The sequence below is a fragment of the Dendropsophus ebraccatus genome, chromosome 13 (assembly GCF_027789765.1).
Source record: "Dendropsophus ebraccatus isolate aDenEbr1 chromosome 13, aDenEbr1.pat, whole genome shotgun sequence".
NCBI classification, from domain to species: domain Eukaryota; kingdom Metazoa; phylum Chordata; class Amphibia; order Anura; family Hylidae; genus Dendropsophus; species Dendropsophus ebraccatus.
The window spans coordinates 83,751,902-83,778,278 of record NC_091466.1 but is presented as its reverse complement, the minus strand read 5'-3'; the positions used below and the strand labels follow the sequence as shown (position 1 = coordinate 83,778,278).

The window sequence follows — 26,377 nt, the reverse complement described above, 5'->3', positions numbered from 1 at the left end:
TCTGAAGTAAAACGTTACCAGGGGTAAGTGATTACCATAAGATTGTGATAGACGTAATTTGTAGTTGCCTTAGGTGTGCATAAGGGTAAGGTGTCACGTCAGCCTTATTGTGACGTGTGGTGGCAGCAGAAAACGTGTCACTTGGTGGTAGGTTCTGGTTGGTAGCTGATCCAAGACGGCCCGAGGTGAGCCCGGTTGCCTACTAGCCAGAACCTAAGTCACGGGGATCGTGACATTCTGCTTTGCTTTTTGACCCTCCTGTCTTCCTGTCCTCTAGCTGCAGTGTGGTAGCTCCTCCCCTCTCCCTCATGTTAGCAGCCATTTCATGTTAAGACAGTGCATGTACCTGTATGTTCCTGCTACCCCTGGCATATTATATCCTTTTCACACCGTTGTACCAGCATTTCTACAGGGTTTCTGCACCAAATAAAGCTGGAATCTTCCTACATGCCTCTACAATGGAGTTGATGCTATCTGACAATATGTGACTTGGTGTGAGTACTGGTTGAAGCACAGATATAAGACTATCTATAACCCCACCTGCTTATAGCCAGGTTGTTGAGTCAGAATACTAACCCCTAACCCTAACCTAACCCCCCTAACCCCAACCCCTAACCAACCCTAACCCCTAACCCTGACCCCTAACCCAACCCTACCCTAACCCAAACCCCGACCTTAACCCTAACACCAACCATAACCCTGGAAAAAATGCAAAGTTACTAACCCCCTAACCTTAACACCCTAGTCTTAACACTAGCCGGCATACCGCAAAGGAGCCAGCGCTGGTAGGTGCGGCACCCATGGGAGTCGTCGGCGGGGTCAGGGTACAGTGGGCAGGCTGTCCCATAGGACAGAAGTGTGGGCAGACTTGGGTAGCTTTATTCATATCTCAGGAAAGTAACAAAGTAATAGAATCCGCACCCCGCCCCTAAAGAGGTCAAGGGTGACCGCGGGGGGCAGCCATCACTGGACGGTACAATGTATGAGAGGGCAGGGCTGCCTTACAGTGTGATAGGGGAAGAGCTTATGGGATTAGCTGGAAAAGCCCAAATATCATAAATGAACATAAAAAGCTGAGATGCTGAAGAGCCGCAGACAGGAGTGTGCAACCTGTACCACCACCCCTGTCTTTCCCATTGGGCAGGGTAGGCGGCTGCCCAGGGGCCATTCTGCAACTGGAATGAGTCTAAAGAGTAACTGGGAAGGTGGCACCCATTATATAGCTGGGGCTCCAGCACTGTGAGCTCCCATGCCACCCTGACACACACTGGCCTCATGGAGACCCTTCCGCCCTCATAGAGCTGAACATCACATCTCTAGCCACCACTGTTCTGCTGGGCCACCCACTGATCGTGGCAGATGAACCCGAGATGATGGCTGGCTCCAGCTGCAAGTGTTCACGCTCTCCCGGAAACAGCTTGAAAAGTTTACCTGGGAGAAGGCTAGGCTCCAGCAATTGATGGACCGGCTCATGTCCGGGGGCCTGCACACCCTCATAATCAACAACATAGTCACCCTGTACTGGCTGGATACCTCCAACTGGGCCGGCACCCTGCTTATACTGGACCAGTGCTCCCCAGTCTGCGGAACTACAACAACATCATGTTGCTACCGATCGAAACTGACATAGATGATGGAGGTTGTATGGACTGTATGGATGGATGCAGTCTATTGGTGCACACAGAAGATCTAACAACTCTATTGGAGCACAGACACCTGACTACTATAAGGGGCACAGAGGGGTCCTGATATAGTGTTAGTGATTGTGTTCATGGTGTGGTGGTATTCACACAAAGGGCCATTACTATAAGGGAAGCACACAGGCTGGCTGTATGTTTTGCATTGTGGCAGGAAACGCATCCACACTAATTGCCCATGCAGGATGAGCAAAATTGCAGATGGGAGATGGTGGGAGAAAAAAAAAACAACATGCACGTACCTCGCCAGCTCCAGCGCAGGGGTCTGCTGTCCTTCACACCAATCCCTGGCCGTTTTCTGGTCTAGAGAAGGGACTTGGGATGTGACATTCCAGGCCCGCTTAGCCAGTCGGTGGCTGTAGCAGTGTCCCCCCTCTGCCACTGACTGAGTGGGCAAGAAATGTCACCACCCAGGTCCTCACTCACACCTAGAAGTGGCCCGGGAACGGAGCAGAGGACAGTGATGGAGCTGGGGAGGTAAGTGCATGTTGTTGTTTTTTAAACCCCTTCCGACACTTGGAAAAAAACTTCCCTGCCTGCAGGGTGGGAAATTGATTTCAAGTAACAACCTACCTCTCCCCGTGGATGTGATGAGTGGCTGCAGGAACTCCGCCTGTCTCTGGGGTATCCACATCATGACCCAGTGACTGGGGAGGGACACCACTCCAGTCACTGATTGGTTGAACATGACGTCACTATAACTGGGGTTAGGGTTTAAGGCTAGGAAAGAGTGTGGGCATGGTTTTCCAGCCAGCTCTTTTCTAATAGACTGGTGTTTTCCTAAGGTACAACTCTTGTGTACCTAACCTAGTCCTCTCAGCATGGCAAGAAGGTGGGAACAGACTAGATTCAGCCTCAACGTTAAGGGCCCAAACAGCCTGATTCCTAGGTCTATGGGCTTGGGTTCGAATTATTTGATACAAATTTGTGACCTGGGTCTCTATGTATTCTGATATAGGCTTTGTATGTTTACACATTTTTCTGTTATGTCCCAGCCCTGAAATAGCTCCCTACTTATTGACATATTTGATGAAAGAGCAGGTATCTTTCACACAATATACTTATTTATCGGTTTATTTCACCCTTTGCATTGTGCAAATGCTGCTGCTGTGCAGTTTGGGAGCAGGGAGTTAGGGATCGTTCACACTACGGAATCAGCGCCATGGACTCTGCTTGAAGTTCAGCCCATCCCATTGATTCAATAGGATGTCTCTCACACACACATTGCACCATGTCAATTCTTTAGGCGGATGGCAGAGCGCACAAGAGATATCCTACCGAATCAATGGGACAGGCAGGGCTTCAAGTGCAGTCCATGACGCGGATGTTGCTTAAAATTCTGCAGTGTGAACAAACCTTTAGGTGGAATCCCCCTTTAGCACTTCATCATGAGCACATGACACTTTAGTGCACTAGGTTACACCAATTTGGTCATTGTGATAGAGCAGGTTTTCCAGTACTTTATGCGTGTTCAATTAGTTGCACTTTATTACACACTGTGGGGGGTGGATTGTATGGATTTTTTTTTTTTTTACTATAGACACTATTTTTGGATGTTGCATAACCTTTTATATGCAGGAGGAGCAGCTACAGATTTAGAACAGCTTTGGATAGGACAAACAGTGTCCCCAATACCTACAATCCACCATGACAGAATGGGAGCCAGATCATGGTGTCTACAGAAATAAAAAGGTATGAACTAAATGACCAGGCAGCTGATAGATTTGCTTTATTCATTATAGTTGGAGATGTTCCATCACTCTGCAAAACTCTACAAACATTGGCCCAGATTTATTAGGTTGCCTGGTAAAACGAAGCCTGAGCTGTGATTGGTTGCGGTGGGATTTAGGCAGCTTGATAAATCTGGGCCACTGCTTGCCAGCAGGCCCGGCAGCCGTAACCAAGTGTTAGTGGACAGAAGGCATAAAATCCCAGAAGGAGAATCAGACTTTCCCAGACTGCAGAGGATTGTCCAGACGATAGCCCAGTAAAAGCTGGTTTAGAAGTGTCTTATCATTGTCCCTTCGGTGAATTGGCAAGGGTGGCAAGGGGTTTCCTTTGTACTCGATAACTGCCATCTTGGCGCGGTCCAGATTTTCACGGTTTGGTATCTGGTACATACTTGTGTAGTTGCCATTATGCAAATTAAAGCGAGGAACGAGGGTCTTAAAAAGCTTGTGAATTAGATCCTTCTCCTGTAAAACAGAAGCACAAAATCAGTATGAGCACATTATCAGGAAGATATGTTGGTTTAGGGACAGACATGAGTAACATGTATAATCTGTGCACTGACTTGTGTGTTTAGATCACCCCTTTAAGTGACAAGTATGTTATCTGTGCTGTTATTATTAGGGGTTATATGGGGCTCAGGATCTATAATACGGCCATCTAAGTACAAGAATATACAGTAGAAATGGTGCTGTTGGTTTCCTGTTGTAGCTCTCATGATACTAGATGCCCATTTAGACTACTGTCTTTAGGGAGAATTCTTTTATTGTGAACAGGTGTTTGGGAAGGACAGCGCCTCTCTTCACCAGACCATGAAGAGCAGCACTTTTCCTCTTGAAACACATTCTCAGAATAAAATACTTGTTAAACCAAAAGATGACACCCTTTACTGTCATAATCGACCATTGCTTTGTGTAATAAAGACAACGATCATCGGCTGATTTGTCTCTTTAGGTCCTGACCTAAAATCATTGGCCGCACAGCGCTTGCACGGCCAATGGGTGATGAATCTGTAAAAAAAATAAAATAAACACCCAACTCTCCGCACCTACCTATACATACCATCCGCTCCGCAGCACTGTCCCAGTGATTGGCTGAGGGGTCAATTTAGACACTGCCAGGAGCAGGCCGAAGCTACAGGACATCAGGAAGCATGGATAGGTAAGTATAGTTTATTATTTTACAAGGGCTGCGCAGACATTGCTAACGATTATATAAATACGAGGGGCTGCAGATAAGTCTTTGGCTTTCTGTTCTTTTTTGTTTCTATGGTAAGGAATGTTACATCACATGAAAGCCTCATGTGTCTAATATATGTTTTCAAAATGTTGTGTGTGTAGCCTATGGCAACAGTGATCTAGGTACACAGGAAAAATGGCGGAATTTGAGGTGATATTCACAGCAAATGAGAGCAGAGGAGCGATAAAATTCTTGTTTCTGCAAGGAAAGTGCACAAAGGATATTCATGGTGATATGTCACAGACATTGGGGGGGATTGATGCCCTTCACATTCTACATGCCAACACCACAAAAGAAACAAGGGTATGTTATGCAAAGGAGCACTCCAAAGTTAGAAATGATACAAAAGTAGTTTATTAAATATTAGCAATAAGTACATATAACAACACAAAGGCTGGCAGAGGAATAGAAATTTCCACACATTAAAAACAATTAAAATCCCCCCAAAAAACTATATAACTACTATATTACTGCTCCTATATACAGGGATATAACTACTATATTACTGCTCCTATATACAGGGATATAACTACTATAATACTGCTGCTATATACAGGAATATAACTACTATAATACTGCTCCTATATACAGGAATATACTACTATAATACTGCTCCTATATACAGGGATATAACTACTATAATACTGCCCCCTATATACAGGAATATAACTACTATAATACTGCTCCTATATACAGGAATATAACTACTATAATACTGCCCCTATATACAGGAATATAACTACTATAATACTGCTGCTATATACAGGAATATAACTACTATAATACTGCTCCTATATACAGGGATATACTACTATAATACTGCCCCCTATATACAGGAATATACTACTATAATACTGCTCCCTATATACAGGAATATAACTACTATAATACTGCCCCTATATACAGGAATATAACTACTATAATACTGCTCCTATATACAGGGATATAACCACTATAATACGGAAACTGGAGAGAAAGGAACGACTGCACATCCCATCTATGGCTGATACTAATGCCGCTTGGCACCAGAGTGTCTGTATATGATTTGATCAAGCCATAATAGCCCCGTGTACCACCGTGCAGGTCCTCTGGTTCACACGGGTCCCTAGGCTAACTCCACACCGTGTCGGTCAGTGACCGCCACTCCCTCAAAGCGTGCACGTGCAGGGGAGGGAGGCCATGGAACGGCCCTGAACCATAACTACTATAATACTGCTCCTATATACAGGAATATACTACTATAATACTGCTCCTATATACAGGAATATAACTACTATAATACTGCTCCTATATACAGGAATATAACTACTATAATACTGCTCCTATATACAGGAATATAACTACTACAATACTGCTCCTTATATACAGAGATATAACTACTATAATACTGCCCCTATATACAGGAATATACTATAATACTGCCCCTATATACAGGAATATACTATTATAATACTGCTCCCTATATACAGAGATATAACTACTATAATACTGCCCCTATATACAGAAATATACTATAATACTGCCCCTATATACAGGAATATACTACTATAATACTTCTCATATATACACGAATATACTACTATAATACTGCCCCTATATACAGGGATATAACTACTATAATACTGCCCCTATATACAGAAATATACTATAATACTGCCCCTATATACAGGAATATACTACTATAATACTTCTCATATATACACGAATATACTACTATAATACTGCCCCTATATACAGGGATATAACTACTATAATACTGCTCCTATATACAGGTATATACTACTATAATACTGCTCCTATATACAGGAATATAACTACTATAATACTGCCCCTATATACAGGGATATAACTACTATAATACTGCTCCTATATACAGGGATATAACTACTATAATACTGCTCCTATATACAGGAATATACTACTATAATACTGCCCCTATATACAGGAATATAACTACTATAATACTGCTCCTATATACAGGGATATAACTACTATAATACTGCTCCTATATACAGGAATATAACTACTATAATACTGCTCCTATATACAGGAATATACCTACTATAATACTGCTCCTATATACAAGAACATAACTACTATAATACTGCCCCTATATAGAGGAATATAACTACTATAATCCCTATCCCGAAAAATGTTGGATGGGTTGGCTGGTTCTATTCTGGAGGGGGGGGGGGGGGGGGATTAATAGGGTTAGGTTGTTTGGAATATATACGATTACTCACCGTTAGCCAGAAGTCGGCCATTTTCATTGCTTTCTCGTCACAATCTCCACATTTGCCATAATCAATAATCTGAAAAACAAGGAGGAAGAATAGTGACAGTCTGTGCGTGTGTGTGTCTGGTGGGAGGAAGGCAGTGATGGGTGTAATGTCAGTAGTGGGATATCTCTTATGAGTGTTGGGGGTTAGCAGTAGGGCGGTGGGGGGGTGATGTGGATAGTGCAGCGTAGGAGGGGCGGTGGGGGGGTGATGTGGATAGTGCAGCGTAGGAGGGGCGGTGGGGGGTGATGTGGATAGTGCAGCGTAGGAGGGGCGGTGGGGGGTGATGTGGATAGTGCAGCGTAGGAGGGGCGGTGGGGGGTGATGTGGATAGTGCAGTGTAGGAGGGGCGGTGGGGGGTGATGTGGATAGTGCAGTGTAGGAGGGGCGGTGGGGGAGGTGATGTGGATAGTGCAGTGTAGGAGGGGCGGTGGGGGAGGTGATGTGGATAGTGCAGTGTAGGAGGGGCGGTGAGGGGTGATGTGGATAGTGCAGTGTAGGAGGGGCGGTGGGGGGTGATGTGGATAGTGCAGTGTAGGAGGGGCGGTGAGGGGTGATGTGGATAGTGCAGTGTAGGAGGGGCGGTGAGGGGTGATGTGGATAGTGCAGTGTAGGAGGGGCGGTGGGGGGTGATGTGGATAGTGCAGTGTAGGAGGGGCGGTGAGGGGTGATGTGGATAGTGCAGTGTAGGGGGGGCGGTGGGGGGTGATGTGGATAGTGCAGTGTAGGAGGGGCGGTGGGGGGTGATGTGGATAGTGCAGTGTAGGAGGGGCGGTGGGGGGTGATGTGGATAGTGCAGTGTAGGAGGGGCGGTGGGGGGTGATGTGGATAGTGCAGCGTAGGAGGGGCGGTGGGGGGTGATGTGGATAGTGCAGTGTAGGAGGGGCGGTGGGGGGGGTGATGTGGATAGTGCAGTGTAGGAGGGGCGGTGGGGGGGTGATGTGGATAGTGCAGTGTAGGAGGGGCGGTGGGGGAGGTGATGTGGATAGTGCAGTGTAGGAGGGGCGGTGGGGGGTGATGTGGATAGTGCAGTGTAGGAGGGGCGGTGGGGGAGGTGATATGGATAGTGCAGTGTAGGAGGGGCGGTGGGGGGTGATGTGGATAGTGCAGTGTAGGAGGGGCGGTGAGGGGTGATGTGGATAGTGCAGTGTAGGGGGGGCGGTGGGGGGTGATGTGGATAGTGCAGTGTAGGAGGGGCGGTGGGGGGTGATGTGGATAGTGCAGTGTAGGATGGGAAGTGATGTGGATAGTGCAGTGTAGGAGGGGCGGTGGGGGGTGATGTGGATAGTGCAGTGTAGGAGGGGCGGTGGGGGGTGATGTGGATAGTGCAGCGTAGGAGGGGCGGTGGGGGGTGATGTGGATAGTGCAGTGTAGGAGGGGCGGTGGGGGGGTGATGTGGATAGTGCAGTGTAGGAGGGGCGGTGGGGGAGGTGATGTGGATAGTGCAGTGTAGGAGGGGCGGTGGGGGGTGATGTGGATAGTGCAGTGTAGGAGGGGCGGTGGGGGAGGTGATATGGATAGTGCAGCGTAGGAGGGGCGGTGGGGGGTGACGTGGATAGTGCAGTGTAGGAGGGGCGGTGGGGGGGTGATGTGGACAGTGCAGTGTAGGAGGGGAAGTGATGTGGATAGTGCAGTGTAGGAGGGGAAGTGATGTGGATAGTGCAGCGTAGGAGGGGCGGTGGGGGGTGATGTGGATAGTGCAGTGTAGGGGGGGCGGTGGGGGGTGATGTGGACAGTGCAGTGTAGGAGGGGCGGTGGGGGGTGATGTGGACAGTGCAGTGTAGGAGGGGAAGTGATGTGGATAGTGCAGTGTAGGAGGGGAAGTGATGTGGATAGTGCAGTGTAGGGGGGGCGGTGGGGGGTGATGTGGATAGTGCAGTGTAGGATGGGAAGTGATGTGGATAGTGCAGCGTAGGAGGGGCGGTGGGGGGTGATGTGGATAGTGCAGTGTAGGGGGGGCGGTGGGGGGTGATGTGGATAGTGCAGTGTAGGGGGTGATGTGGATAGTGCAGTGTAGGATGGGAAGTGATGTGGATAGTGCAGTGTAGGAGGGGCGGTGGGGGGTGATGTGGATAGTGCATTGTAGGAGGGGCGGTGGGGGGTGATGTGGATAGTCCAGCGTAGGAGGGGCGGTGGGGGTGATGTGGATAGTGCAGTGTAGGAGGGGCGGTGGGGGGTGATGTGGATAGTGCAGCGTAGGAGGGGCGGTGGGGGGTGATGTGGACAGTGCAGTGTAGGAGGGGCGGTGGGGGGTGATGTGGACAGTGCAGTGTAGGAGGGGAAGTGATGTGGATAGTGCAGTGTAGGAGGGGCGGTGGGGGGTGATGTGGATAGTGCAGCGTAGGAGGGGCGGTGGGGGGTGATGTGGATAGTGCAGTGTAGGAGGGGCGGTGGGGGGTGATGTGGATAGTGCAGTGTAGGGGGGGGCGGTGGGGGGTGATGTGGATAGTGCAGTGTAGGAGGGGAAGTGATGTGGATAGTGCAGTGTAGGAGGGGAAGTGATGTGGATAGTGCAGTGTAGGAGGGGCGGTGGGGGGTGATGTGGATAGTGCAGTGTAGGAGGGGAAGTGATGTGGATAGTGCAGTGTAGGAGGGGAAGTGATGTGGATAGTGCAGCGTAGGAGGGGCGGTGGGGGGTGACGTGGATAGTGCAGCGTAGGAGGGGCGGTGGGGGGTGACGTGGATAGTGCAGTGTAGGAGGGGCGGTGGGGGGGTGATGTGGATAGTGCAGTGTAGGAGGGGCGGTGGGGGGTGATGTGGATAGTGCAGTGTAGGGGGGGCGGTGGGGGGTGATGTGGATAGTGCAGTGTAGGAGGGGCGGTGGGGGGTGATGTGGATAGTGCAGTGTAGGGGGGGCGGTGGGGGGTGATGTGGATAGTGCAGTGTAGGATGGGAAGTGATGTGGATAGTGTAGTGTAGGAGGGGCGGTGGGGGGTGATGTGGATAGTGCATTGTAGGAGGGGCGGTGGGGGGTGATGTGGATAGTCCAGCGTAGGAGGGGCGGTGGGGGTGATGTGGATAGTGCAGCGTAGGAGGGGCGGTGGGGGGTGATGTGGATAGTGCAGCGTAGGAGGGGCGGTGGGGGGTGATGTGGATTATACAGATATATTGTTACAGTTTTTACAGGATCCACAGCAGATTTGATGCTGTGTTTAGTTATTTAGTTACATTGATATCTGCGCCATCATATCTGCTGCAGATCCTGTACATGTGAACGTGCCCTAAAGGGGTATTCTCATCACAACTAACATTCATACCTGTAGGACTCGTCAAGTTATATATTTTTGTAAATACAAAATTATTTAGCAAATTTTCCTCCTTCTTCCGATATGCTATGTGTTCCCATTGTTGACAGCTCATTGTCCAGGTAACAGACCACCACTCTGCTCTAAGCTAATAGGTCTTTCTCTGGGTAAGTGGAGCAAGATAAAAGAGGTTTCTTGATCTCATATAAAGGACTGTGTGGTACGGGCTGATGTAAGTGCCTATGGCAGGTGGGTTATCACCCAACAGAGAAGCTGCAGAGACTGGCTTTGGGATATTGATGGCCATATTAATGATTCCATGCCATGTCTGTAACAGGGGAGGTGTGATAGTACAGACAGCTTAAAGGGGTAGTGCGGAGTTTAAAAATTTGAGCAGCTGATGATGCGGCAGAGGGGGTCTGGCATGAGGGACTGCCGGAGCGGTTCGGCCTCCCAAAGATGACGTTGTTTGACCCAAGATGGCGTCCGGGTCGACAGTAATCTGGTGAGTATAGTGCACAACACTTCCGGAGGTGGTGGGACACGGGGAAGGGGGCCATTCACTTACATAACATATTATAAAGTTGTATAACTTTGTAATGTGTGTTATTTAGTGAATAATTTTTAAACACCGCCCTACACCTTTAACGCCAAGATGAGCTATGAACCGAACCAAAATCCTGGTTATAGGCCTATAGGAAACATGAGATATTAGATATTGTCTGAGAATGTGGACCACATGCAGTCATGTTTGATATGAAATGGTGGCTTGGGATGTGTCCAGATGATTGACGGGGATGCCATATCTCTAGGAGATCCCTATTCCAAAAACTGGAAGCATACTATAGCAACCCAGACGCTGCTTCCTGCGTCTGGGCTGCTATGGATTAGTACTATCATGCCCCTGCACTGAGGCAGGGGCCTGATCTATGAATGACTACTGAGTGTATCAACCAAAGTATACCACAAACATAAAAGAGGAATATGTCGTGAAAAACAGTCTCAGAATAATCGCGATAGTTAAAAGCATCGCAGAGTTATCACTACATAAAGAGAGATAGGTCAGATTTAAGAAATAGTCCCCGGACATTAAGGCCAAAACAGGCTGCGGAGGGGGAGGGGGTAACGGGCTGCTGGGCGGGAGGGGGTAGAGGGAACAAATCACATGACCCAGCACACTTCCTAAACATATTTATGAAGCCCCCGTCTCGGGCTGTATGTAAAATCACCCTGAGGTAGTCATCTGGGCGTCTGCTCATTTTCAACTAGTAACAGCCCCTTGGGTGGTCACGGACCCCTCTAGGCATGATTAAAAGTGCTGTCATGTCATTATGCTTCTCATGCTGGACATAGGCAGTAAAGCATGGATAGGAGGCTGCTATACTGCACATATCCGGCGTAAGCAAACATCAGAGCGGCCACTCTTGTGTGATGTAATAACACCAAGAGGGGTGTGATTACAGTGCTGGAATGCCCAAGGGGCCTTGATTACTTGAAAAAGAGCAGACACCCAGATGACCACCTCAGGGTGATTTACATACAGCCCGGGACTTGATTAAAGGGGTTATCCAGTGCTACAAAAACATGGCCATGTCCCTTCAGAGACAAAAAGACTCTTGTCTCCAGTTCAGGTGTGGTTTGCAATTAAGCTCCATTCACTTCAATGGAACTGAGCAGCAAAACCCCGCCCAAGCTGGAGACAAGAGTGGAGTAGTCTCTGGAGGAAAGTGGCCATGTTTTTGTAGCGCTGCATAACCCCTTTAACCCCTTAAGGACAGAGCCTGAAATGGCCTTAATGACAGAGACAAATTTTATGAAAATGACCTGTGTCACTTTAGTCATTAATAACTTCGGGATGCTTTTACCTATCCAGCTGATTCTGAGATTGTTTTCTTGTGACATATTGTACTTTACATTTCTAGTAAATTGGAGTCGATACTTATAACGAATATTTATGAAAAAAACAACAAATAACGTGAAAATTGTGAAAAAAATGCATTTTTCCAACTTTGGAACTTTTTTGCTTATACAGAAAGTGGTTATACCACATAAATTATATATTAAATAGCATTAGCAACATGTCTACTTTATGTTGGCAGCATTTATTAAACGATCTTTCATTTTTTTTTTTAGACAATAGAAAGCGTAAAACATTAGCAGCAAATTTCCAAATTTTCAGTAAAATTTCAAAATCAGATATTTTTAGGGACCTGTTCAGGTTTAAAGTGTATTTGAGGGGCCTGTATGTTAGAAAGCCCCACAAAGCACCCCATTTCAGAAACTGCACCCCCCAAACTCTGCAAAAACACATCCAGAAAGTGTTTTAACCCTTTAGGAGAGTCACAGAAATAAAAGGTAAGTGTGTAAGAAATTTGAAAATTTTAATTTTCTGTGCAGAGATTTTATTGTAATCCAATATTTTTCATATATATAAACTTATTACCAGAGAAGTTCACCCCAATATTTATTGCCCCGTTTCTGCAGTTTATAGAAATACCCCATATGTGGCCCTATTGCGCTATTTGACGCAACCACAAGCCTCAGATATAAGGGAGCGCCTAGTGCATTTCAATGGCTCCGTTATATTTGGTCATTTCTGACTGTACCACTTCAGCTTGGCAGAGGCTCTGGGGTGCCAAAGCCTAAAAAACACCACTAAAGGGACACCATTCAGAAAACTACACCCCTCAAGGAATGTAACAAGGGGTGCGGTGAGCATTTGGACCCCACAGGTGCTTCACAGATTTTCCCAACAATATGGCGTGAAAAAAGACAAAAGTATTTTTTACACTAAAACGTTGTTCTAGCCTTCAATTTTTCATTTTCACAAAGGGATAAAAGGAAAAAAAAAACACAAAACATGTAGCGCAGTTTCTCCCGAGTACAGAAATACCCCACATGTGGACATAAAGTGCCAAGCGGGCGCAGGACGAGCCTCCAAAGGGAAGGAGCGCCAATTGGCTTTTGGAAGCTGGATTTCACTGGAATGGATTTCAAGGGCCATGTCTCATTTACAGAGCCCTCGTGCTGCCAAAACACTGGAAACCCCCCACAAGTGACCCCATTCTGGAAACTACACCCCTCAAGGAATCTAACAAGGGGTGCAGTGAGGATATGGACCCCACTGGTGACGGACACAAATGTAGAAAAATGTGACGTGAAAGTGAAAATTTTCATTTTTTCACTTTCACGGCACATATGTGCCCGTCATATGGGTACATATCCTCGGTGCACCCCTTGTTATATTCCTTGAGGGGTGCAGTTTTCAGAATGGGGTCACTTGTGGAGGGTTTCCAGTGTTTTGGCAGCACGAGGGCTCTGTAAATGCGACATGGCGTTCATCATCCATTCTGGCCACATCCAACCTCCAAAATCCAAATGGCGCTCCTTCCCTTCGGAGGCTTGCCCTGCGCCCACATGGTGCTTTATGTCCACATGTGGGGTATTTACATACTCAGGGGAAATTGCTCTACACATTGTGTTTATTTTATCTTTTAACCCTTTGTGAAAATGAAAAAATAAAGACTAGATCAATGATTTAGTGTAAAAATTATAATTTTTTTACACTAAATGTTGGTTCAGCCTTGATTTTTTTCATTTCCAAAAGGGGTTAAAAGAGAAAATAAATGCAAAACGTGTAGGGTAATTTCCCCTGAGTACGAAAATACCCCACATGTGGACATAATGTGCCATATGGGCACAGGGCAAGCCACCAAAGGGACAGAGCGCCATTCAGAGGCTGGAATGGAGGATGGAGGCCATGTTGCATTTACAAAGCTCCTGTGCTGCCAGGACAATAGAAACCCCCCACAAGTGACCCCATTCTGGAAACTACACCCCATAAGGAATCTAACAAGGGGTGCAGTGAGCATATGGACCCCACTGGTGACGGGCACATATGTAGAACATGTGCTGTGAAGATGAAAAATACTATTTTTTTCACTTTCACAGCACTAATGTGAATTAGAAGTACTAGAATTAGAAGTACTGAATTAGAAGCACTAATGTGAATTAGAAGTTTATAAGGTTGAAAAGGACAGGTGCCCATCAAATTCAACCTGTGTTGATCCAGAGGAAGGCAAAAAACCCTCATAAGGCAGACGACAGTAGCCTCATCACAGGGGAAAAATTCCTTCCCGACTCCATAATGGCGATCAGAATAATCCCCGGATCAACGTGACCCCTGAAATAAGAATAAGGGACAGAATATTGAAAATTTAGAACTCCAAGGACGTGTGGTATCAACATACAGGTGATAACCTTTATCCAGCAGTGGGAAGATCAGTTCCCAAACGATCTTCCCACTAACTCCGAGGATGGGGGGGGCATTCTGGGGGCTGGATTTGGGTGTCCCTACCCTCATATACTCTAAATCTGTAAGTGTACCCTGAGGTACTCTCACAGAGTTTGTAGAATTTCACGCCATACCGTGATCTCTTACTGGGAAGGTACTCGCGGAAATGGAGTCTTCCTTTGAAGCTCAGGAGGGACTCATCTACTGAGATGTATTTCTCTGGGATATACATCTCAGTAAATTTGGCTGAAAAGCGCTCTATGACCGGCCGTACTTTGTACAGTCGGCCATATGAGGGGTCATCTCGCGGGGGGAAACTTGCATTATTATAATGCAAGAATTTTAGGAGGATTTCGAATCGTACCCGTCCCATGGCCATTCTGTAAAGTGGGGTATTATACATAAATATCCCCACTCCAGTATTGCCGCATTGTGTTTTTTTTACTAGGCCCATGTGCAGCAGGAGCCCCCAAAATGTTGTCATTTCGGCTGCATCCACAGGGGTCCACGCCATGGGCCTAGCAAAAGAAGAGGAGGGGTTCTGGGCCAGGAATTGGTGCCCGTACAGATTTGTTTGCGCCACCATCAAATTTACAAGGTCACCAGAGAAATAGAGCTTGAAAAAGTCTATTTCTCTGAGACCTGTGGGGTTAACCTGGATTCCCGCCGTTGCCATAAAGCCAGGAATCCAGGGCTGATGATTTTGGGGGTCTGGGGTCCAGATGGGGGTCTGGGGGTGGGATGGAATGACAGGGGGCAGCCCGAGGCGTCCTCCTTGGACGCAGTGGTGGATAATCATCATCACTGGATGATGAGGATGAAAGGAGGAATGAAGGATCCCCCCATTCATCCTCACTGGCTGTTTCGGTGTCAGAGGCGATAAGTGCGTACGCCTCTTCCACCGAAAACCGTTTCTGTGACATTTTTATACGGGGATTGGGGTAGGAGGGGTATGTAAATGTAATGTGGTGTAGTGTAAAACTTTATTAGATGTATTGTAATGTAATGTGTGGTAGTGTAGTGTAGTTTTTTGTGTTTTACGTGTTTTTCACAGTAAGGGGGGGGGAAAACCTACATCAAAAAAAGAGTTGCTGATAAATGCCGCACTTATGTGCGGTACTTATCAGCAGACAGTGGCGGTAGGATATAGAAAAAAAAGGGGGAAAAAAAACCCTACTTACGTGCGATGCTGATCAGCACTCAGCGGCGAAAGGGCACAAAAAAAAAAAAAAAAAAAAAAATTAAGGGAAAAAACAAAAAACGATTTCTTCACCCCAAAGCCACTGATTAGTGTATGATATACACTAACCAGCCGCTAGGGGGCAGTACTACGTACCTGATGGAAATAGCCGAAGATACGAACGTACCCTGATACCCGAAGAGCCGAACGAAGACGCAGAGAGAAGCGGACGCCACGGGATCGCCGATTCGCCGCACCGGACACCGCGATCAGGTGAGTATGGTGCACTACACACCACACACACCTGCTTTGCACACCTCAGCTAACCGACTGAGGTGTGCTGATCAAAGTAAAAATATTTATTTTTACTTTGATCGCCGCTAGTGGCCGGCCAATAGCGGCGATCGGGGGGCTGGCACCGTGGCCACCCCCACTCTAAACACTAATGATGATTGGTGCTGTCTCGGACAGCACCAATCATCATTAAATTCGGGTCCCCGAGTAACCGATGACCGGGGAACCGGAAAATCACTGTAGTTGGGCGATTTGAATAAATCAGCCAATTACAGCGATCGTCGGCACGCCCCCCCGTGCCGACAAGCTATGGTGGTCTGCTGTTAGTAACAGCAGCCATCATTACCCGATTGCCGCGTGTTTACACGCAGCGGTCGGGTAAACATCGGCTGTAAATTTACGCCCTGGTGCGTTAAGTACCAGGCTGCGAGGGCGTAAATTTACGCCCGATGTTGTTAAGGGGCTAATGTACGTTTTCTCAAAACACCGAGCAGGGACTAGGGCTTCAGAAATCTGTTTTCCTAGGAAGTGTGCTGGTCATGTACATTTCCTCAAAGTGGCTCTGTACCCACAATCTGACCCCCCCCAAAACACTTATACCTTTGGATAGCTGCTTTTAATCCAAGATCTGTCCTGCGGTCCCTTTGGCAGGGGATGCAGTTATTGTCCTAAAAAACAACTTGAAAAATGGCAGCCCCGTGCCCTACGGGAGTGGCCTAGATTGTGTATGCATTAGGCTGACAAAACCTCTGTCCCTCCTCCCCACCCTCCTCATCATTAGGAATTCCCCAGGCAGATTGCCTACTATTCTTCAGCTGTGAGAGCCCGGCACATGGGCTGGATCGTTAGGAAGTATAGGTTGTGGCAGCGTATGGTGTATGAGATATTGGGGTGCGGGAAACTTATGTGAATAATTCAGCATCATTCTGTCACCCAGAGGGGATTGTATATGAATGTATGTGGTAGACGCATAGGCCCAATAGTGTAAATCACCCCAGTGACGTGACCTGCCACAAGTGGTTGTCACAACAACTAACATAATTATTCTCGTAAAACTCGTCAAGTTAAATATTTTTGTAAATGCAAATCATTTAGCAAACTTGTCTTCTCCTCTTGATATGCTGCATTTCCCTACCATTGTTGACAGCTTGTTAAAAAGGTTACAGGCCACCACTCTGCTCTAAAAGCAGTGGTCTGGCTGGTGTATATAATCTATATAACAGGTCCCAGAAGAGGCAGCACTCCGATATTCAGTAAAGAAAAGATGATTTTTATTCACCCATCAATGTGCAACCAGCTATTGTCTCACTATTGATCGTTGCTTGAAAAAGATCTCCAAAACACAGCAATCGCTAAGCTCAAGGAGACCAGCGACAAAAAAAAATCAAATGGAGTACTCACTGAAGAGTCTCCATTGATACATTGCCCCCTATAAATTTAAATATACAAAAGAGGTGTCTGTGGAGCCTCAGTTACGAGTCTCAAAACACAGGAATAGCGAGATATCCCTCAAGGTGAGGGAAGCCTATTGCCAAGGTGGTGACTCCCAGTGGGGAGATCACCAAACCACCCTGATACATAGCCCCTTAGGTCCCACTCGGCTGCGAGTGTTGGAACATAAATAGGGAAATACCAGGGTGGCCCCTTCTGCGTCAAAGTCTAACTCTGTGGCGAGTATTACGACATGACCAGGGTTACCAAGGCAGGCATCCATCCACAGACGATCGTTTCGGGGTAGTTGCCCGTTGTCAGTGTGGAGTAGGATCCTGGCTAACAGGGGCAATGAAAAATAGACCAACAAAACACAGCAATCGCTAAGCTCAGGGAGACTTGTAACTCTTTTGCATTGAAAAAGATCTCATTGGGAGATTGAAACATTGTACATTGATGGGTGAATTAAAATCATCTTCTCTTTACTGAATATCGGAGTGCTGCCTCTTCTGGGACCTGTTGTACTATTTTGGTGGTCTGGAGTCCGACCACCTGAGGTTGTAGCACTCATCTGAGACACAGTGCAGTCCAGCACACTTTTGTATATACAGTGGTACCTTGGTTTAGGAGTAACTTGGTTTAAGAGGGTTTTGGTTTAAGAGCTCCCAGTTTTTCAAAATTGTGACTTGGTTTAAGAGCTTCCTGTACTGGGTGGGAGCGCAAGTGGGTGAGGGGTATGGTCTGCATAGCGGGGTCTACAGCCCTGTACTCTGACCCAGGAAGTCTCCCTCACCTTCCAAATCATAGCAGATCCACTTCAGGCTGGGGCTTACATAAGGGGACAGGACTGTGGAGGTAATCTCTTCATAGCTGTAACCCCTCTCTCCCCGGACAGAGAGCGCTGTATGTATGTGCCCACATCTGTCCTGCTCATTCCTTCCTGCTCCCTGCAGTCTCTGTCCGCCCTTGTGTTTCCCATCCTCTCCATTACTGTACAGTAACTTATATATCACAGATTCTGCTGCTTCTGATTTGTTTCATTTGTTTTACATGTTATTCAGAATAATAAATCATTATTTTGGGGGTGTGGAACCTATTGTCTGCATTTCTATGATTTCTTATGGGAAATTTTGCTTTGGTTTAAGAGTGGATTTGGATTACAAGCACGGTCCTGGAACAAATTATGCTCGTAATCCAAGGCACCACTGTATATATATCTGTGTGTATGTGTGTGTTATAGATGAGCAAATTTACAGTAATAAAGAAGCAAATCACTCCCTTATTTCAGCAATCATCTTATCAGCCAGCAGCCTTTTAATTCAGTGCCATTCAGGGTGCTGGGAAAAGCGGGATCCAGTCCTGGAAAACTGGGATAAGTTCTCCAGGACTGAATCCAGCTTTTGCAGGCCCCCTGGGAGAAACAGTGTTTTTTTTGTGTATATATATATATATATATATATATATATATATATATACACACACACACGCCTGCATGATCTATATAAATCTATATACAATGGCCTGTAAGTCTCCACACCTCTTTATGACAGAATCCCCTTAGTGTCCCTTGGACGCAGGTCTATAGGCCTCTCACTAGCCACTTTATACCCAGCTCTGCACCCAAGAGGGGAAGGGCCAGCTGTCTGCACCCAAGAGGGGAAGGGCCAGCTGTCTGCACCCAAGAGGGGAAGGGCCAGCTGTCTGCACCCAAGAGGGGAAGGGCCAGCTGTCTGCACCCAAGAGGGGAAGGGCCAGCTGTCTGCACCCAAGAGGGGAAGGGCCAGCTGTCTGCACCCAAGAGGGGAAGGGCCAGCTGTCTGCACCCAAGAGGGGAAGGGCCAGCTGTCTGCACCCAAGAGGGGAAGGGCCAGCTGTCTGCACCCAAGAGGGGAAGGGCCAGCTGTCTGCACCCAAGAGGGGAAGGGCCAGCTGTCTGCACCCAAGAGGGGAAGGGCCAGCTGTCTGCACCCAAGAGGGGAAGGGGCAGCTGTCTGCACCCAAGAGGGGAAGGGGCAGCTGTCTGCACCCAAGAGGGGAAGGGGCAGCTGTCTGCACCCAAGAGGGGAAGGGGCAGCTGTCTGCACCCAAGAGGGGAAGGGGCAGCTGTCTGCACCCAAGAGGGGAAGGGGCAGCTGTCTGCACCCAAGAGGGGAAGGGGCAGCTGTCTGCACCCAAGAGGGGAAGGGGCAGCTGTCTGCACCCAAGAGGGGAAGGGGCAGCTGTCTGCACCCAAGAGGGGAAGGGGCAGCTGTCTGCACCCAAGAGGGGAAGGGGCAGCTGTCTGCACCCAAGAGGGGAAGGGGCAGCTGTCTGCACCCAAGAGGGGAAGGGGCAGCTGTCTGCACCCAAGAGGGGAAGGGGCAGCTGTCTGCACCCAAGAGGGGAAGGGGCAGCTGTCTGCACCCAAGAGGGGAAGGGGCAGCTGTCTGCACCCAAGAGGGGAAGGGGCAGCTGTCTGCACCCAAGAGGGGAAGGGCCAGCTGTCTGCACCCAAGAGGGGAAGGGCCAGCTGTCTGCACCCAAGAGGGGAAGGGCCAGCTGTCTGCACCCAAGAGGGGAAGGGCCAGCTGTCTGCACCCAAGAGGGGAAGGGCCAGCTGTCTGCACCCAAGAGGGGAAGGGCCAGCTGTCTGCACCCAAGAGGGGAAGGGCCAGCTGTCTGCACCCAAGAGGGGAAGGGCCAGCTGTCTGCACCCAAGAGGGGAAGGGCCAGCTGTCTGCACCCAAGAGGGGAAGGGGCAGCTGTCTGCACCCAAGAGGGGAAGGGGCAGCTGTCTGCACCCAAGAGGGGAAGGGCCAGCTGTCTGCACCCAAGAGGGGAAGGGCCAGCTGTCTGCACCCAAGAGGGGAAGGGCCAGCTGTCTGCACCTGCTTGTCTTTGCCATGATATCCCCAGTCAGTGTTCTATGTGTGAGATCTATTATCCTTTCTTCCCAGAACACCCAGTGCAGGGGCCTGTAAGTCTCCACATGTCTTTATCCTGAAAATTAGTGCCCCTTGGACCCATTATATACACCAGTCAGACCACTGCTTTTAGAGCAGAGTGGTGGTCTGTAACCTTGACAATCAACTGTCAAGAAGGAGAAAAGTTTTCTAAACAAATGTTTTAAATGACGAGTCCCACAATTCTACCCCTTTAAGGTTGTCATGGTGACAGTGTCTCTCACCTTGTGAGCATAGAAGCGCAGCTCGTCCGCTCGTGCCCAGGTGGTCTCTATCCGCTCATGTCTCACCAGGGCTGTCAGGAGGTTCCGCAGCATGTCCAGCCGGGAGCGGGGCCCTAAGCCCATACGTCGGGCCACACGGCCATGAGCTACCAGGAGACTGGGGAGTAACCTCATGCTGACCGAGCACAGGCCTCTACAGCCTCCTCCCGGCTTCCGTACGCGACACCACAACTTCCGCTCCTGCGTGTAGTGACGTCACGACGGGAAGTTCCGCCCTACGGGCAGACCCCCCCCCGGTGACTACACATGTATAGTATTCCTGCTCCGGTATCCCGTGTTATGGTTTCCAGGTCACCAGTCTGAGCTCATGTAGCCTTCATGTCAGCGCACGGCAGGAGTATCATGGCTTAGATACATCCCACATTACAAGCTTCTATCGTCAGGATCAGCGAGGGGTATCACTCGTGGAAGCTTAGATACACAGGTCACCTGTCCAGCTTGTGGTCACAGTCCTCTGAGCGGCCTACATGTTATCAGATGAGCTGCAGTCTAAACCAGAGGTAGGTGTCTCCCCTCCAGAAGGGGGAGCTCTTCTATACAGGGCTGTGGCCTCTCATTCTCCCCCCTTATTCCTCCTACAGCTCCTGGTGGAGTTTGTGCAAAACGCTTCCATTCCTCTGGGTGATGGACTCTCCAAGGATCTCACCTGTCTATCGCTACTCCCTGAAACATCTGAATGTGACTCCTTACTGCTGCCAGGTAACATCATGTGACCGCTCTGACCGCAGAGACTCCGCACTGTGACCGCTCTCACCGCAGAGACTCCGCACTGTGACCGCTCTCACCGCAGAGACTCCGCACTGTGACCGCTCTCACCGCAGAGACTCCGCACTGTGACCGCTCTCACCGCAGGGACTCCGCACTGTGACCGCTCTCACCGCAGGGACTCCGCACTGTGACCGCTCTCACCGCAGGGACTCCGCACTGTGACCGCTCTCACCGCAGAGACTCCGCACTGTGACCGCTCTCACCGCAGAGACTCCGCACTGTGACCGCTCTCACCGCAGAGACTCCGCACTGTGACCGCTCTCACCGCAGGGACTCCGCACTGTGACCGCTCTCACCGCAGAGACTCCGCACTGTGACCGCTCTCACCGCAGAGACTCCGCACTGTGACCGCTCTCACCGCAGAGACTCCGCACTGTGACCGCTCTCACCGCAGAGACTCCGCACTGTGACCGCTCTCACCGCAGAGACTCCGCACTGTGACCGCTCTCACCGCAGAGACTCCGCACTGTGACCGCTCTCACCGCAGAGACTCCGCACTGTGACCGCTCTCACCGCAGAGACTCCGCACTGTGACCGCTCTCACCGCAGGGACTCCGCACTGTGACCGCTCTCACCGCAGAGACTCCGCACTGTGACCGCTCTCACCGCAGAGACTCCGCACTGTGACCGCTCTCACCGCAGAGACTCCGCACTGTGACCGCTCTCACCGCAGGGACTCCGCACTGTGACCGCTCTCACCGCAGGGACTCCGCACTGTGACAGTATAGACAGTATTGTGATGTATGGACATCTAGTGCTCATACACATTATTGTCCTCTCTGGTAGATGCCTGTACGGAGGATCAGGTGTCACCTAAGGCTCCAGAGTTGCTGAGCAGCCTCCAGCTAGATCCCAGCACAGACGCCGGAGACCATAAGAATGAAGCCACCATACTGTCTCCCTCCGAACCGTCATCTCTGCTGCAAGACCTGCCCAGCACAGACAGCTCCTCGTTCATCCTCCTGAACCTGGCCCGATCGGGTAAGAGTCACGTGGTCTCTCATCTGATTCCTCTATCTTTGTCCCTGATAGCGCCATCAGCAGGAAGGCAGCAGAGTAGCACTTCCCTGTGAGAGGATCAGCATCTGCCAACAGGTTGGAATCACAAAAGTTATTAGAGTTAAAAAGAAGCTAATGTAATCCTGAGTGCCCCTTCCCCATCCACCACCATCCAGCCCAGTTATCTCCTACAATCGGGGCCGGGACAAAGGGTAGGCGATGGCCTAGGGCGTCATCTGGTGGTGAATTACATGGGACGCTATGCTATCCACCACATAGGGGCCTCCACAAGCCTGAACTCTGTAGCAGGGTTTGTGGTAGAAAAGCAAACAGCAGAGGATGCACAACATCACTTACACTATGTGGTGTGTATCCTCCACTGTCTGCTGCTGTCCCTGAGGTTGCTCTGGCTCTCGGGTCCGGGGGTGGAGAGAACACACAGCACAAGCCTGCACAGTGTCATCAACAGGAAGGCCCCCACTGCCTCCACTGCCTGACTATGGCTGTCCTTATCTGAGGTCCTGACCCTGCACAGCCATGATGTCTGCCAGTGAGGAGACCAGTATCATGAGGTTAGTGTATAACTGAGCATGTGTATGTATGTATGTGGGAGTGGTGGGAGTGAGGGTGCATGTGTGTGTGTATGAGTGAGGGTGCATGTATGTATGTGTGTGTGTATGAGTCAGTGAGGGTGCATGTATGTGTGTATGAGTGACTGAGGGTGCATGTATGTATGTATGTATGTATGTGTGTATGAGTGACTGAGGGTGTATGTATGTATGTGTGTATGAGTGAGGGTGCATGTATGTGTGTATGAGTGACTGAGGGTGCATGTATGTATGTATGTATGTGTGTATGAGTGACTGAGGGTGTATGTATGTGTGTATGAGTGAGGGTGCATGTATGTGTGTATGAGTGAGGGTGCATGTATGTGTGTATGAGTGAGGGTGCATGTATGTGTGTATGAGTGAGGGTGCATGTATGTGTGTATGAGTGAGGGTGCATGTATGTGTGTATGAGTGAGGGTGCATGTATGTGTGTATGAGTGAGTGAGTGAGGGTGTATGTGTGAGTGAGGGTGCATGTAAGTGTGTATGAGTGACTGAGGGTGTATGTATGTGTGTATGAGTGAGTGAGGGTGTATGTGTGTGTATGAGTGAGGGTGCATGTATGTATGTGTGTGTGAGTGAAAGTGTGTATGTATGTGTATGGCTGGTGTATGGCTGATTAGAAATTAAGTGGTAACGTGCAGTTGGACCAGTGTACCTAATAAAGTGGCCCGTGAGTGTATGTATGTGTGTATGAGTGAGGGTGCATGTATGTGTGTAGGAGTGAGTGTATGTATGTGTGTGTGTATAAGTGAGTGAGGGTGTATGTATGAGTGAGTGAGGGTGCATGTATGTGTGTATGAGTGACTGAGGATGTATGTATGTATGTGTGTGTGTATGAGTGAGTGAGGGTGCATGTATGTGTGTATGAGTGACTGAGGATGTATGTATGTGTGTGTGTATGAGTGAGTGAGGGTGTATGTGTGTGTATGAGTGAGGGTGCATATGTGTGTATGAGTGAGGGTGTATGTATGTGTGTATGAGTGAGGGTGCATGTATGTATGTATGTGCATGTGTGTATGAGTGAGAGTGCATGTATGTATTGAGTTACGATCGCCCTCATCAAATTCTGCTTTGCTGTTCTGTATATGTTTTGTGTCTAGTATGGCTTCACTGATTTTTATTACCCCTCATATGACCTTGTGTGTAACATCCCAGTAGCCCTGTGATAGCCGCCCTCTCACCACTAATCCCCCCTCCCAAATTGACACCTGGGCCTGACCTCAGCCTTTTGGAGTCAGTTAATCATAGACATACAACTATAAGAGTGGGCACACTGGTCTTTTGAAAACTACATCGTTTGTTCCATTGCAAGTGAGCTCATAAGTGACCACTTGAGAATTAGACCAGAATTAAACCAGAAGGAAACCATAAGAAACCTCTGAGGAAAAAGCTGTGAGTACTGCACATGTATTCCATAGACCTACTAACCATTTAATACATTTTTACTATTTTCATCATGCTTTTTATCTCTCTATATCTGCTAATCTTGTGTCTACATACCTATCCCCCACCCATTCCCCCTGTGGACTCTGTCCACATCAGCCCCTCTCTCCTTCCGTCACCCATGTACTGCGCACGCTCTCTCCTTCCGTCACCTATGTACTGCGCACGCTCTCTCCTTCCGTCACCCATGTACTGCGCACGCTCTCTCCTTCCGTCACCTATGTACTGCGCACGCTCTCTCCTTCCGTCACCTATGTACTGCGCACGCTCTCTCCTTCCGTCACCCATGTACTGCGCACGCTCTCTCCTTCCGTCACCTATGTACTGCGCACGCTCTCTCCTTCCGTCACCTATGTACTGCGCACGCTCTCTCTTTCCGTCACCTATGTACTGCGCACGCTCTCTCCTTCCGTCACCTATGTACTGTTCACACTCACTCTTTACCTTCCTGAACCCCCATCACCTTTGTTTCTGCAAGGTGCAGCACAGAAACCGTCCTCATAAGTCACTAAACCATCTACTATCTCTCACAATTCTCCTCCTTCTTGCAGCAGGAGACATTTCTCCTAACCCTGGTCGTCCCTCTATCACTATCAGCTTCTCTTCACCGACCTCCTTCAAAAACCCTCATAACTTGGTCAGGATCCGTTGCTTGTCGGATCCCATCTCCAGTAACTGTGCTCTCTGGAACGCCCGGTCTGTCTGTTACACAAGTTCATGATATGTTCATCAATAAATCACTCGACCTGCTGGCTCTTACGGAAGCATGGCTACAAGAGTCAGACACGGCCTCAGCCGCCGCTCTGACCCATGGTGGCTTACACCTTTCCCATACCCCTAGACCTGATAACAGACATGGTGGGGGAGTGGGTGTACTTCTCTCCCCAGACTGTACTTACCAGGTCATTCCCCCTGTCCCTTCCCCCTCATTCCCCCTGTCCCCTCCCTCCCATTCCCCCTGTCCCCTCCCTCTCATTCCCCCTGTCCCCTCCCTCCCATTCCCCCTGTCCCCTCCCCCTCATTACCCCTGTCCCCTCCCCCTCATTCCCCCTGTCCCCTCCCTCCCATTCCCCCTGTCCCCTCCCCCTCATTACCCCTGAGCCCTCCCTCTCATTCTCCTCTTTTGAAGTTGACACCGTACGACTTTTCCGTCCTTTTTCCCTTAGAGTCTCAATCATCTACCACTCCCTGGCTCACCTTCTAAGTTACTTGATCACTTCCCTACCTGTCTTCCTTACTTTCTATCTTCTGATATTCCGGCTCTAATCATGGGCGATTTTTAACATCCCAATTAACACCCCAATCTCCCCATCAGCCGCTCAGTTTCTCTCTCTAACCTCCTCCCTCGGCCTCTCTCAGCATTCTGACTCCCCAACCCACAAGGGTGGGAATACCCTGGACCTGCTCTTCTCCAGACTTTGCCCAGTTTCCCACTTTTCTAACTTTACCACTGACCTCTCTGACCACAACTTCCTCTCTTTTATGATAACAAATTCTCGTCCTCCTCTCGACACCCCGACCTCACTCACATATAGGAACTTACGTGCTGTAGACACCCAACAACTGCTCGATACTGTACAGTCATCATTGCCCCCCACCTCTTCCCTCTCCTGTCCTAATCTGGCTGCCAAACAATACCACAACACCCTCAAAACCACCCTGGACAAACTTGCACCCCCTATACCCCAAACAGCCCGACACAGACGGCCACCACCCTGGCACACATCCAGAACTCCTTTTCTTAGACGGTGTTCTAGGTGCGCGGAACGTCTATGGAGGAAATCCAAGACAACAGCCGACCTCCTACATTATAAGTTTATGCTTAGAAGCTTCTACTCTGCTCTTAACTCTGCTAAGCAATCCTACTTTACCACTTTGATCTCTTCTCTTTCCCATAACCCAAAACGTCTCTTTGATACCCTCAACTCTCTCCTTAAACACAAA

At 48.9% G+C, this 26,377-nt stretch overlaps 2 protein-coding genes across 5 annotated transcripts in view; one reads left to right on the top strand and one right to left on the bottom strand.

The window, feature by feature from the left end:
- Window positions 1-3,411: 3,411 nt before the first annotated feature.
- Window positions 3,412-20,800, bottom strand: MRPL17 (mitochondrial ribosomal protein L17). The gene is made up of 3 exons (XM_069949309.1): window positions 20,554-20,800; window positions 6,908-6,976; window positions 3,412-3,892 (listed from the first exon to the last, which is right to left on the bottom strand). The coding sequence occupies exons 1-3, from the start codon at window positions 20,725-20,727 to the stop codon at window positions 3,641-3,643; spliced, it is 495 nt and encodes a 164-aa protein (XP_069805410.1). The 5' UTR covers window positions 20,728-20,800; the 3' UTR covers window positions 3,412-3,640.
- ZNF410 (zinc finger protein 410) overlaps window positions 20,607-26,377 on the top strand; it is a 46,544-nt gene continuing 40,773 nt past the window's right edge. For 3 of the 4 annotated variants that reach the window (XM_069949306.1, XM_069949303.1, XM_069949305.1), the window contains exons 1-3: window positions 20,608-21,113; window positions 21,195-21,312; window positions 22,168-22,362. In XM_069949306.1, coding sequence (XP_069805407.1) covers window positions 21,081-21,113; window positions 21,195-21,312; window positions 22,168-22,362 — 346 coding nt within the window. In that variant the 5' untranslated portion in view covers window positions 20,608-21,080. Of the gene's footprint in view, window positions 21,114-21,194; window positions 21,313-22,167; window positions 22,363-26,377 lie in introns of all 4 variants that reach the window. The other variant, XM_069949304.1, reaches the window with a different exon arrangement.

Coding starts and splice junctions, on each gene's coding strand:
- MRPL17 (XM_069949309.1), bottom strand. CDS start 20,727: ATGAGGTTACTCCCCAGTCTCCTGGTAGCTCATGGCCGTGTGGCCCGA. Junction 6,977..20,553: donor TGCGCTTCTATGCTCACAAG/GTGAGAGACACT, acceptor CTTGTTTTTCAG/ATTATTGATTATGGCAAATG. Junction 3,893..6,907: donor TGGCCGACTTCTGGCTAACG/GTGAGTAATCGT, acceptor TCTGTTTTACAG/GAGAAGGATCTAATTCACAA.